Below are 14,221 nucleotides of genomic sequence, written 5' to 3' on the forward strand. Positions count from 1 at the left end.
TACAACACGGCTTTTCACCTTAAATCCTACAGGAAGCTCCAGGAACACACACACACACACACACATGCAAGGTTCCGTGGGGCGGTAGGGCCACTCAGCACCCCCTCGTCCCCCGCCCCAGGAGGCCCAGCAGGGCTGGAGAGCCATGGGCTCTGTGTGAGGGGCTGCAAGAGCCTGCCCCAGGGTTGTGCGGTGTTCTCAGGTCTTGGGGTGTCCCTCTGGTGTACCAGGGACAAGTCCACACGAGTTGCCTGGATTTAACAGGTACTCAGTCGCGTCCATGGAGAAGACAATGACACCCCACTCCAGTACTTTTGCCTGGAAAATTCCGTGGATGGAGGAGCCTGGTAGGCTGTAGTCCATGGGGTCGCTAAAGTCGGACACGACTGAGCGACTTCACTTTCACTTTTCACTTTCATGCACTGGAGAAGGAAATGGCAACCCACTCCAGTGTTCTTGCCTGGAGAATCCCAGGGATGGGGGAACCTGGTGGGCTGCCGTCTCTGGGGTCGCACAGAGTCGGACACGACTGAAGCGACTTAGCAGTAGCAGCAGCAGCAGCAGTCGCGTCCAACTCTTTGCGACCCCATGGACTGTACCTCACCATGCTCCTCTGTCCCTGGGACTCTCCAGGCAAGCATCCGGGAGTGGGATATCGTCTCCTCCTTCAAGGGATCTTCCCGACCCAGGGATCGAACCTGCATCTCCTGCTCTGACAGGCAGGTTCTTTACCGCTGAGCCACCTGCGAGGCCCACTTTGGTGAAAGAAGACGAAACGTGGCTGATGTTCCTGACTTTCTCGTCCTGGTTCGAGGAAGCCTCCTTTGAGGAGGGGACTCTGGACGGGTCCGCTGAGTCTTCCCTGGATTTCCGTCCCCGACTTGGCTAAGAGATGCAGGTGAAGCAGGCCTGAGGAACTGGAGGCGATCGGATGAGATCTGCAGTCAATCACCCCGACAAAAAAGTTCAACTCCCCACAAAAAATAAAACCTTCCGCACTGGTACTTTCTTTCTTCGGTTATTTTTTTCTCATTGCACAGCCTGACGTTAGAAAGCACACGTGGAAGGTTTTGGAAGCTCACTTCCTTCTCGTCCTACTGAATGGGATGAAAATCGTCTGAAAATTCTATGGGCAAAATCAAACTGGATTTGAGTTTCAGAATGATGGTGGGGACGGCAGAGGTGCACTTCTTTACTGACAGGATAGAGTCTGTTCGTGGAGAATGACTGAAGCTGGACTGTCCACAGTGGCTCTCCAAGGACATCCTAGAAGCTCCGTGCGCACCCGTGTTACCTGCGGAGTCAGCGGTCTGGCCTCACCTTCCGTCAGTTATCTCAGGGGAGGGCTGCGGCCTCACCAAAGGAGCGATTCTTTAGATCCATCTGTGTCCTGCCCTGGGCCCGCCTGCTGCAGAAGAGGAACACTCATGTGGCTGCTTGTTTCCTGTGTCCAACTTTGAATGCCAGGTCCCCGCTAGGAAACACCCATCATGAGACTGTGCTCGAGCGTCATAAAGTATTCGCTGGGGAGCTGAGGAGTTCTTGAGTGCCACCTGGACCAATGATGCGAGCGCAAGCACCAGATGTAATGTTATGACGTGCCTCTTAAAAATCACACAAAATGCCCAAGTGGTTGAAGCGAAAGAGTCAGGGAAAAAATTCATTATCTGCGTAAAGTCATCTGTTCCACTAATAGGGAATCATGCCAGACACCTCGCTTCGTGGATCTCAAAAACTCACGTCCACCGCTTCCACTTGCTTCACGGCTGAACAACGTGCCGCCGGGTGGACAAAGCACGCTTTGCTCTTTGGTGACGGCATCTGGGTGGTTCCTGCCCTGCGGCTGGTGCGAGTCATGCTGCCGAGGGCACAGCACCGAGTGACCGGGGCCACCCGCCATGTGACTCCAGGTCCCTGAGATGCCCGGGATGACCGAGCCAAGAAGCGGGAGGCTGCGTGGGGGCTCCTGCGGCTGCCGAGCTGGAGGCGGAGGAGCAGCGAGTGGATTCCGGGTGCCCCTCAGGGAGATGGAAACCCGCCAGGGCATGTGCCACATCACGAACGTGCCCGAAGCTGTGGAGGGTTTGCTTTTATGAGCGTGTCTTCGTTTGTGTCGTCCTCGGCTTTGTAAGGAATGAATCCGCTGGAGCAGCCATCTCCAGGATGTCTTAGTGCAGACAGGGAGAGGGTGTCTGGGTCCCAAAGCAGGGAACGTGGTGGAGTCCTAGACTCTGTGCCTGGGGCGTGGAAGGGCTCGGCCATCGCAGGTGGGGAGTGGGGTGTGCGAGGGGCCAGGCCTCCCACCACGGGCAGTTCATGTCTGAGCCGGAGGAGGGGGGATGGACTTAACTGAAGTGGGGTGCAGTTTGTCTCCTCATGGGCAGAGCACTGTGGGGAAGCCAGGGTCAGAGGGTCCCCTTCTCACCCCTGCCTTCCCAGTTCAATCCCTGGCTCGGGAAGATCCCCTGGAGGAGGAAATGGCAACCCACTCCAGTGTTCTTACCTGGGAAATCCCACAGACAGAGGGGCCTGGCGGGCTGCAGTGCCTGGAGTGGCAGAGTCGGACTGAAGCGACTGAGCGCACACACACACTCCTGGTCAAAAGTCATTGCACTTTCCCACTAAAGACACATCTGCTGCGTGAGAAACCAGGTCGCAGCGAGGCTCAAAGGCTGGTCTTCCCCCTTCCTGCCAAGGAATGTTCCCAGGATGGATGTGAAGATGACATGGCGATGCGTGGGGCCTTCTCAGTGTAAAAGCGAGGCTTTGGGCCAGGATTAATTATTTATTACATTTACTCATAGTATTTTTCTCTGCCAAAAGTGCAGACATTTCCCCCTCAGAAAACGGATGCAGTATTGTGGTATCCGTCCTGCAGTTGGCAAATAAAAGTGCCTGTAAAAAGCCAGATTTACTGCTGGGTTTTTCCGTCACCTCTATTTTTAAATACCATGCTTCCAACTCTAAATAGAAAAATAAATATTTGCAGATTAGAGGTTTCATTTTACTGCAAATATTCATGAAGATTAAATGTCACTTTAATCACATCTTGGTTTATTTCTCTGGGCATATCACATTTGCATGTGTTCATTCACCGCGGGGAAATGAGTTCTCCTCCTGCCAGCTGGGGTTTATTTACCATTTGTTCCCCTCCGCCTTAGCGTGGATCTCCTCGAATCAGAAAGTGTATGTTGTGGCCTACTAATTGGAAACCTTCAAGCTGCAGCTTCACAGAGGCTGGGGTATCGCCCCCCAAAGCAAAATCCCTTTCTGCCCGTCCAGGCAACCGCCAACCTGAGGGGGGTGCGGCTGGGCACTGAGGGGGACTCCTCAGCCTTTAGGGTGGGGAGCAAACCAAGCTGCAGGCACACGCTCCAGGCGCCGGCTTTGAGTCCAGCCTGGAATTCTCTCCCCCAGGGAAAACTGGGAATGCTGCTTTCGTCTCCAGGGGAAGGAGACAGTGCGTGCGTGGCGTAGTTGTGTCCCATCACTTGCAACCCCAAAGACTATGGTCCTCCAGGCTCCTCTGCCCATGGAATTTCCCAGGCAGGAATACTGGAGTGGGTTGCCATTCCCTCTTCCAGGGGTTCTTCCCGACCCAGGGCTGGAAACTGAGTCTCCTGAATTAGCAGGCAGATTCTATACCTCCGAGCCCCCTGAGAAGCCAGCAGTGACAGAGGATCCAGGAAAACGTGTGCCGCCTACTGAATGGGCGTGGGGAACGCCCTGCTCCTTCGACAGCGGCTGAGAAGCACAGTGAGGCCCAGAAAACACTGTGCTCCCTCCCACGTCGTAGCACACACGGGGGCTGTCCTTGTTTGCTGGGCTTTTTTCCTTTCTTTTTTCTTGTCTCCGTGGTGGGCTATTCAGTATGAGGTGGATTTTATTGGATAAAAGGTCAAAGGGTAGAAAGAATAGAATCCATTTTTAGGCAAGATCAGGTTTGTGCTTCTTCAGAATTATGATCGTTAACTCCTTGGATGATAGAAACAAACTTTTTTACAAAACAGAAATAGACTCACAGACATAGAAAACAAATTTATGTTTATCAAAGGGGGCGGGGATAAGTTAGGAGTTTGGGATTAACATATACATCCTTCTATATATAAAATAACAAAGACCTCCAATACTTTGACCACCTGATGCGAAGAGCTGACTCATTGGAAAAGACCCTGATGCTGGGAAAGATTGAGGGCAGGAGGAGAAGGGGATGACAGAGGATGAAATGGTTAGATGGCATCACCGACTCAATGGACATGAGTTTGAGTAAACTCTGGGAGTTGGTGATGAACAGGTAGGGCTGGCGTGCTGCATGCAGTCCATGGGGTCGAAAAGAGTCAGACAGGCCTGAGTAACTGAAGTGAACTGTCTGGCACAAGTTACTGTGTTCACTGTCTTGTAATAACCTACAGTAGAGTAGAATCTGAAATATATATATATGTACAGATACACACACATACATAACTGATCACTCTTCTATACCCCTGGAGCTAACACGACATTGTAAATCAACTCTATTTCAGTTTTTTAAATGGTTTAGCAAACACCCCTGGAGAATTTTTCAGGGCACCCTGGATTCCATGGCCCCAGATAAGCGGGGAGCCTGACCCTGCACTTCCCGAGTGCTAAGCTGTCATCTCTGAAGTCCTCAGTTTCTTTTAGGAAGCTGGAGGTTTGACACGTGATTCCCAAGGACAGAAAAGGCCCCACATAGACTTCATCCCTGTTGGAAATAACACAGGAAGTGTATCTCAAGACGTGTTTATCCTGGTTCAACCCTCTTGAAACCAAATGAAGCAGTTTATAGACTTAATCAATGGCTTCTGTCCGCAGAATGAAGAGCCGGTGTTCTCCAAGGACGGCCGGAAGTTCTTCTTTGTCCGAGCGATCCCGCAGGGTGGGCAGGGGAAGTTCTACCACATCACCGTCTCTTCCTCGCAGGTGAGCCCCCCGGTCAGGTGAGCCCCTCCCAGCTGAGCCCTCTCCCTAGGTGAGCCCTGTCCCAGGTGAGCCCCCATTGAGTGAGCCCCCTCCCAGGTGAGCCCCGTCCCAGGTAAGCCCCCATTGGGTGACCCCCTCCCAGGTGAGCCTCCCCAGTTTTTGCTCAGCAAGTGGGATTGGCCCCCCGGGGGCCAGGGCTGAGTGCACTTGTCACCTTCAAGGTGTGCAGAGGGGAGCAGGGCCCCAACACTGGAAGCTGGCTCCCCTGTGGGGCTAAACGGCCCTGCTGAGTCAGCCGTGCTGAGCGTGGAGGTGGCGTTCGCCCCTCCTGTTTCCGCTCAGGAGCGCAACACGAGTGATGCTGCTGGTGACGTCAGGGGAGACCCTGGGCACTCTGCTGGGCCTGAGCTCAGGACACGCAGACCACTGTGTGTGCTGGTCTGCCCGGTCAGCCTGGCCTCCCTCTTCTGGGTCCTGGGGGCCGGCCCCGTGCCCTCGTGTCCCACCTCCACCGTCAGCCAGAGACACTGCCGTTGCCTGCGCTGGAGCTTCGGGCAAAGGGCCGAGGGTCACTGATCGGGGAACGGGGAAGCTGAATACAGTGCGTTTAGACAGAGCAGGCCGCCAGCAAGTCCGCCCCCTGCAGGGGGGGCACCCGGAGGCCTGCCCCCTCCCCACAGGGTGCTCCCGGGGGCTGCCCTTCAGGGACCCGCTTTTAGGAGGGAGGCGAGGGCTGCTGTCCTCCACCTGCACGGCCCTAGGCAGATGGGTCCGCGTTGAAGCAGGTCCAGAGCTGTTCAGGATCAGGACATGTGAATGAAATTGTTTTTTAAAAAGTTCTCAAAAATATCCCATGACTGTAAAGTAGATTCCTATTCATGGTATGACCCCAAGGGTAATCTCCAAGGAAAAGTTCCAAGAATACCCCAGATTGAGTAGCCTTGATGGGGCAGGCTCCAGGGCTGGGTGCCCGCTAGTCACCCAGCAGGAAGCACGTTCCCCCAGGAGAGCTCCTCCCCAGGGACCCTCGGCCCCCACTGCCCTGTGGGTCCCCTGGCCCCCGCTTCTCCCGATGGGCCCTGCCCCCACTGGCTGTCCCTTGTCCCAAGACCACCCCTGGGGTCCCCGCTCCCAGGGCACCCATGGCTCACGCCTCGCATCTCACACCCGGGCCCTGTGGGGACGGCCACGTCTTTCTCCATGTGTTATGGTTTAAACTGTCACAGTTGTTCTGCTCTGGGAGGCACTTGGAGACAGACCGTGTGTGCAAATGTGCAACACGCAGGAGAATGCCTTCAGACCGTCCCTGTGACGAACAGCCATGAGGACCAAGGCCAGGGTGGCCTTCGCCGCCTCCACCCCCTCCCTTCCTGGCTTTATTCTTTCTTTCCCTGCCATGTCGTATGGCATAAGAAACACTTCCCCGTGTTTCTCTGCTCTCTCCTCGTCCCCCTGTAGTGATGAGCCACTAACTAGATTCACAAGCTGTGAAGGACACTGTCCCAGCCTATGAGACACTGGCGGTTAAGACGCAGAGCTCGCGGCAGGAGTCGCTGGCGATCTAGTCGCGCTGGCTGATGAGCGCGGTGACCAGGGGTCCTGCCCGTCACAGCAGCACTCAGAGAATCGGGGATGGGCAGAGGAGGCCAGGGTGGGGCAGGAGGAGGGGTCACCCCAGGGAGGCCCTGCTCACCACCTCGTGTCTGAGGGTCCCGGGGCTGAGAAGGGAGGCTGCGATCCAGCCCCTCCCCAACCCCGCACCCCCGCCCGCGCCTGTGTTGCAGCCCAACAGCAGCAACGACAACATCCAGTCGATCACCTCCGGGGACTGGGACGTGACCAAGATCCTGTCCTACGATGAGAAGCGGAGTCAGATGTGAGTGAGCGGCCTCCTGCCACCACGCCACGTCCCGAGTTGCCGGGTCCTAGCGACAGACGCTGCCGGGCCTGCAGCTGTGCGGGGCCCTGAGCCTCTGCTGGCTCTCGGGGGTGGGGTCGGGGAGCCAAGGGCCTCCCCAGCACACGTTCACTGCTTCCCCGCTTCTGAGAGAGAGGGCCAAGACGGAAAGAAGTTATGGGACTTCCTCCAAACGGTCGGGCCGGTAACGTCCGGAGCTGGGGCTCCACTCAGGCAGGAGGGACGCCGCCACCCTGCCTGCTCCTAGACCAGAGCCTGGGTTCCCACGTGGGGTCCCGGGCGGGCATGGGCCGAGGAGTCGTGGAGTCGGGCTGCGTGTCTGGACTCCCGCCCTGTGAAGGATTCCCGCATCCAGACCCAGTTGTGCACCCTGCGGCCGAGCCCTGGGCGGTGCGGGCACACCTGGGCCAGCGGAGGTCTGCACGGGAGCGGCGCCTTCAGCCCATGGGAGTGTGGCCGTCCCCTGCCGCCCACGGGGAGCTGGCCCCGGGCAGGAAGTTGCCAGCTGTGGGCCCTGAACAGCGCACGACCCCTGGGGGGCGGCGGGGGGCGGGCCTGACGTGCCAAGTACCAACCTGCCCCGAAGCCAGCTAACCTCTGTACCCCCGTTGGTCTTCACAGCTACTTCCTAAGCACGGAGGACCTGCCAAGGCGGCGCCAGCTGTACAGGTGCGTCCTCACCCTACTCCCCACTCCGCACCCCGACCCCCCAACCCCGCCCACCCGCCCGCCCTCTCCCCAACCCCGCCCACCCTCTGCCCCAACCCCGCCCACCCGCCCGCCCTCTCCCCAAGCCCGCCCACCCGCCCGCCCTCTCCCCAACCACGCCCACCCGCCCGGCCTCTTCCCAACCACGCCCACCCGCCCGCCCTCTCCCCAACCACGCCCACCCGCCCGCCCTCTCCCCAACCACGCCCATCCGCCCGGCCTCTTCCCAACCACGCCCACCCGCCCGCCCTATCCCCAACCACGCCCACCCGCCCGCCCTCTCCCCAACCACGCCCATCCGCCCGGCCTCTCCCCAACCACGCCCACCCGCCCGCCCTCTCCCCAACCACGCCCACCCGCCCGCCCTCTCCCCAACCACGCCCACCCGCCCGGCCTCTTCCCAACCACGCCCACCCGCCCGCCCTCTCCCCAACCACGCCCACCCGCCCGCCCTCTCCCCCAACCCCGCCCACCCTCTGCCCCAACCCCGCCCACCTGTCCGCTCTCTCTCCCCAACCCCGCCCACCCTCTGCCCCAACCGTGGGGCACCGTTACCACCCCCGCTACGCTTTCCAGAAGGAGGCAGCGGCTGGTTCCTGCCGCTGGCTCAGGGCCGCCTAAGGGGACTCGTGGTGTGAGGCCCCCGTGGCCTGGATGGTACCTGCCCCCCGACCCCTTCAGGTGCACTGCCGCCCCCTCCAGCCGCAGAGTAAGGGCTGCACAGGGCGTCCTTCAGAGGTGGAGAAAACTTGGGCACATCCCTGCCGTCACAGGCCCGCTTCTCTCCATGGACGGGTCACCTCTGCTTGTCCACCCGGATAATCCCATCCGTCCCGCCTCAAATTAGCAAAGGGGGATGTAGACTGGCCCCCCACCTGCCTCTGACTTGTCCTGTCAGGACGCTGACCCCTTCCCACCAAAAGGTCTTCCGTCCGGTGGACGATTTTCACGTCCGGACCCTTCCTGTGCCAGCAGCTCAGACCGGGACTTCTTCCAGGCTTCTGGAAGGCATCTCGGTGTCTCGTAGTCTCTGATTAACACCTGTTGGCTAAGTCTTCGGGGCGTGAAATCGTGCTTGATCAGCAAGGCCCTGAGTGACAGCTGCGGGTCACCAGCTCCTGTTCTCGGCCCCTGAGTGAGCAGCCCCCTCCCGCCCGCTCAGTGGTCGTGGGGGAGCCTGGAGCCCAAGCACTGCAGTTTCGGGAGCCCCTGCCTTGCCTTGACCCGGTGGTAGGCGCTCCAATGGAAGTGAAAGACCCCAGAGCGCGTAGATGCTGCTCCCAGAACGCTGGTCGCCTGCTCAGAGGGACACAGCGCTGGAGACAGCACCCCACACTCTCCCACCAGGACTCGCCCCGCCTGGGTGACCCCCAGAAGCAGCTGTGCCCGGGGGGCCCCTGCCCTTGGCAGGGCAGGGAGAGCTTGTGACAGCCGAGCCTGGCACCGAGGGGGTCCCAGCAGGGAGACCGGCAGGGAGACAGCGCCCCCAGACCTCCCCCGTAGGGGAAGCTGGCGGGCCCCTCGCAGGGCTGGGACTGAAGGTCTTGCCCGCGGTGACCGCTACCGCCCGCCCTCCCCGCAGCGCCAGCACAGTGGGCAGCTTCAACCGGCAGTGTCTGTCCTGTGACCTGGTGGACAACTGCACCTACTTCAGCGCTTCCTTCAGCCCCGGCGCCGACTTCTTCCTGCTCAAGTGCGAAGGTGAGTTCCCGCCACCACGGGGCGTGCGTCGTTCTTAGCCGCTGCGAGGAGCTCCGGGACCCCTGGGACAGGAAGGGCCGCCAGCCGAGGACGTCGGCTCACGGAGCAATGTTCCTGGATCACCTCTGTCTGGAGCATTGCTGATGTTTTACATCTTATAAAGGGTTACAGTTTATCAGAGTTTTCTCCACATGCTATGCCGGTTAACCCTAAAATTCACCTACATTTTCCTTTAAAAAAATATATATTTATCTTACACATGGATGGATGCAGATCATCTAAAAAGGTGATACAACATTTCAAAAATTATTAAGTATGTGTAAAGATTGAGATATAAAAGAACCCGGAAAAAAAATTTCTTTTCCTAGGACCCAGTGCATAGATAATTTATCCCAAACTTCAAAAAGCTCTTGATCACACCAGTCAGCATACACAAAACAGCAGGCGAAGTCCCAACATGGACAAAAATGTTTGCATCTTGTCCTCATGTCTTGGAAAGATACGATAGGAACCCACAGAAAGGTAAGAGATAATAAATACAGTTGTAACAAAATATGTCTCAAGGAAGAGCTTGATCTACTGAGATCATCTCTTGGAGGAAACTACTCTGAGGGCAAGAAGAGACCAACACCAGGAGCAATTCGATCCCAGGGTCTCAGGTGAGGCGTGAAGAGCCTTCTTCAGGCTGTGATAGCCTTGATGGCCACTCAGTAGCTCGGGACCTCGTCCTCTCTTAACAGCGTCACCGTCTGAAATCTCAGCCCCTTCATCACCCGAGCGCAGTCCCAGACGCTGTCCTTGGATGATGTGATGGGAGGAAATGGCATGTTGGGTGGGGGTTGGGGGAATCTGAGCTACAACTCTAGGCCCCAGTCGCCTGGAAGCATCCTACCAGACTCCTCTTTTCCCATCAAGACCTGTTGCCCAGGGCAGGACCTTTGTGAAATTAGGTGTTGGGAACATGCAGAGATGCACAGAGCACAGAGACTGGGGAGTGTGGTCAGCAGACCCACCAGGAGCGGGAGACAGGGGCCGGACGGAAGCTGCAGGACCAGAGATCTGACTCCTTACCTCTAGGGGAGGATGTGGCCTTATGGTGTGGAAGGTCGTGATGAAATACAGAAGAGAAATGGAAGTCCTAAAGAGGAAGTCCCAGAAATACTGACTGGATGGGAAAGGTGACAGAGCCTCCCTCAAGGAAGGTCTCGAAAACAAGGCAGATGTCATTTTCCAGAAATAGGTGTAAATTCGAGGCAGACAGTGAGCTGCTGGGGGCTTCAAGCTCTGTGTTGTCCCTGGCCAAGGTGGTCATAGTTTGGGTCTCGTTCTTGGGTTCTTGCTAACATTCCCCAGAGGATGAAATGGTTGGATGGCATCTCCAACTCAACGGACAGGAGTTTGAGCAAGCTTCGGGAGTTGGTGATGGACAAGGAAGCCTGGCGTGCTGCGGTCCATGGGGTCGCAAAGTCGGAGACGACTGAGCGACTGAACTAAGTGAACTGAACTGAATGTTCACCAGTGTGCACTCCTGCTTGGTTCTGCAGGGTCTTCTCACAGCAGAGCTCAGTGGGAAGGGCCTCATGTGAGGACGGCAGGCTCTCGTTCTCCAATCCCGCGGACCCCCACCCAGGGCTGAAACTGAACGGCTCTCCCAGGACGTCTGTGGCCCTGGGTTTGGGCACAGAAGCTCCCGTGTGCAGGTGGTGGACGTAAACATGGCGCCCGCATTGGGAGGCCCCTTGGAAGCGTGTGGAGGTCACTGGACATTCATTTGTGTGCAGATTTCCTGTCCTCCTGCTGGCGTCCGTCCCAAGTGGGGAATAACATTTCTTTTTATGTTTATGCTCCAGCCAGTCCAGGGACTTGTTTTCTTTATAAAGCTGCCTGTATGGTGGTCTGTGGATATTCTGGGTGAGGAAATGACTCCTCAGTGGCCACTGTGAAGGAAAACAGAAGCAGAGAGCCAGTAGGGCCATCCCAGGTCACAGACATGACTCGGCCCCTGAGGACCCCGTGAGCTCAGCTTCAGAAGCACGGGCGTCCCTCCCCACACACAGGCCTGGACCCACCACAGACAACTGATTCATAGAGTTTGAAGGAGAGGAGACCTCAGAGACCCTGTGACCTGATCTCCACCCCCTGCTGCATCTTATTAAGAAACTTAACTCTTAACTGATCGTGGACTTGTCACCTCAGGACTTTTTGAATCATTGAAACGTAGTGTTAGTCATTCAGTCTTGTCTGATGCTTTGCGACCCCATGGACTGTAGCCCCCCAGGCTCCTCTGTCCATGGAATTCTCCAGGCAGGAATACTGGAGTGGGTTGACATTCCCTTCTCCAGGGGATCTTCCCGATCCAGGGATTGAACCCAGGTCTCCTGCATTGCAGGCAGGTTCCACCAGGGAAGCCCAGTAGATATAAAAGTAGATCCCAATGTGTAGCCCACAGGAGTGTTTATTAAACTCCACGCCCTCTCCTGTTTGCTTCTTCCACACTCCAAAGCCACTCTGATAGACTTCTATTTATTTGGCTGCATCGAGGCTTGGTTGCGACACCTGGGGTCTCCGTTGTGTCCTGCGGGACCTTTGGTTGCGGTGCGCAGATGCTAGTTGTGGTGTGCTGGCTCTGTTGCTCCGCGTGGTGCGTGGGATCTTAGTTCCCCAACCGGGGATCTAACCTACGTCCCCTGCATTGCATGGCAGACTCTTAACCGCTGGACCACTTTCATAAACCTCTGAGCAGCATTTAACTGCTCCTCCCCCACCGCTGCAGGACTCTACTATGTAGGTAAACTTAGCTTCTCAGATGTAAGCAGAACAGCAACTACAATCTCTCCTTATAAGGCTGAGGGGAAATGTAAGGGCAGCTGGACGATTCTCTTGGGTGAATTGGGAAAGGAAAGTCTGTGGGTGCTCCCGGGCTCAGAAGTGTCCGGCCCATCATGTCAGGAACCACGGATGTTCACCTCGGCTAAAGATTGCAGTCAGAGGATTTACTAACTAGTTCAAGGTGCACCCTAGCCACTGAAATAGAGGCCCAGTCAGAGCAGATGCAAGCTCCCCCCACATCCGTACGTAAGGGCTGGGTGTCATAGCCACGTGAAACGGTGGCAGCCCCATGTGAACCTGCTCTTCTTCCTTTTCATGGACCTTCCATCATGATGGTTTTTGGTAAGCTTATCCGATGTGGGTCTGTCACCTTCACTTATGCTGCAGTGCCCAGTGGTGGAATCCCATCATGACCGATCACAGCTCATCAGTAGCTTGCAGTCGGAACTTCTGTCTAATTAGTCCTCTGGCATATAGTTCTTCTCCTTGTTGTTGGTGTTGTTCAGCTGCTAAGTCATGTCCAGCTCTTTGTGACCCCATGGACTGCAGCACACCAGAATCCTCTGTCCTCCACTGTCTCCCAGAATTTACTCAAACTCATGCCCATTGAGTTGGTGGTGCCATCCAACCCTCTCATCCTCTGCTGCCCTCTTCTCCTCACGCCTTCACTCTTTCCCAGCATCAGGGTCTTTTCCAGTGAGTTAGTTCTTCGCATCAGGTGGCCAAAGTATTGGAGCTTCAGCATCAGTCCTTGCAATGAGCATTCAGGGTTGGTTTCCCTTGGGATGGACTGGTTGATCTTCTTGCTGCTGTGGTAGACTTTGTCCATCTTCCTCACTGTAGCGTTTCATCCCGTCTCATCATCATGTACTTTCTCCTCTAATTGTTCATTCACATTTCCTCTGTGGTTTCTCAAAGATTGCCACTTTTTATGTTTCTTTATAATTTTTAATTTCTATTATGTGACCAGTTTAAAATATGTACATTATTGTTATACCTTTGCACACTGTTAGATTAAACATAGGCTAAAATAGAATATAAGTAAGTAAAGACTTGGAAACGTTTGCAACGCGTAATCCACTCGTCACCTGGCTGGATCCCATCTATCAGTGTCAGCATTCATATCTAAATGGCGTGGGCTTTAGGCAATCACTTAATACTTCCATGAGGCACATGTGTAAACCGTGTTCAGTAGAACTTTGTGGAAACTCACTTGCATATTTAATGTAGGGATTAGGTTCCTTTCCAGATCTCTGGGGCCTGGCAATGAAGCCAGCTGCATCCAAATGGTTGTATTATGATACAACATCTTATAATGAGATCAGATCTACTCTAAGATATACCAGCAAGCCTCAGTTTACATGCTGAGTTGGTCTTCTCAATGACCCTGTGAGGTAGGTAATGGAAATAGTCGGTATGTGTCCAGCTTCTTACATGTTGAAAAGTACATTCCTATAGTTTAATCCTCGATGCCCATATTCCCAGGTCTGACTCCTTGTAATTTATACTCTTAGCACAAATAGATCTGCATAGAGTGCCCTATGCTCAGTGTTCCACATGCCCATACTTTTGCCTGGCTGCCCAGTGACCTCCTGTACACCCCCCAAGATTTCTCTCAGGCAAGAATTGATGTTTATCCCCTGCCAGGTGTGTTGAAAATGTTAGTCATTCAGTCATGTCCAACTCTTTGTGACCCCATGGACTGTAGTCCCGCCAGACTCCTCTGTCCATGGGATTTCCCAGACAAGAATATTGGAGTAGGTAGCCATCCCCTTCTCTAGGGGATCTTCCCAACCCAGGGATCGAATTGAAAGATTCTAGCTCCTTGGAAGGAAAACTACAATGAACCGAGACAACATATTAAAAAGCAGAGACGTCATTTTGCCAACAAAGGTCCACAATAGTCAGTGCTGTGGTTTTTCCAATAGTCATGTACAGATTGCAGAGTTGGACCATAAAGCAGGCTGAGCACCAAAGAACCGATGCTTTCGAATTGCAGTGCTAGAGAAGACTCTTGAGAGTCCCTTGGACTGCATGGAGATCAAACTGGTCAATCCTAAAGGAAATCAGTCCTGAATATTCATTGGAAAGACTGATGCTGAACTGAAGCTCCAATACTTTGGC

At 55.4% G+C, this 14,221-nt stretch overlaps 1 protein-coding gene across 1 annotated transcript in view; it reads left to right on the forward strand.

Annotated features, from left to right (window-relative positions):
- DPP6 (dipeptidyl peptidase like 6) overlaps positions 1 to 14,221 on the forward strand; it is a 785,445-nt gene that overhangs the window by 713,696 nt on the left and 57,528 nt on the right. Inside the window, exons 13-16 of the mRNA XM_055591348.1 lie at positions 4,834 to 4,941; positions 6,726 to 6,817; positions 7,481 to 7,528; positions 9,150 to 9,268. Coding sequence (XP_055447323.1) covers positions 4,834 to 4,941; positions 6,726 to 6,817; positions 7,481 to 7,528; positions 9,150 to 9,268 — 367 coding nt within the window. The remainder of the gene's footprint in view (positions 1 to 4,833; positions 4,942 to 6,725; positions 6,818 to 7,480; positions 7,529 to 9,149; positions 9,269 to 14,221) is intronic.

This window comes from Bubalus kerabau, chromosome 8, assembly GCF_029407905.1.
Source record: "Bubalus kerabau isolate K-KA32 ecotype Philippines breed swamp buffalo chromosome 8, PCC_UOA_SB_1v2, whole genome shotgun sequence".
Taxonomy (NCBI): Eukaryota; Metazoa; Chordata; class Mammalia; order Artiodactyla; family Bovidae; genus Bubalus; species Bubalus kerabau.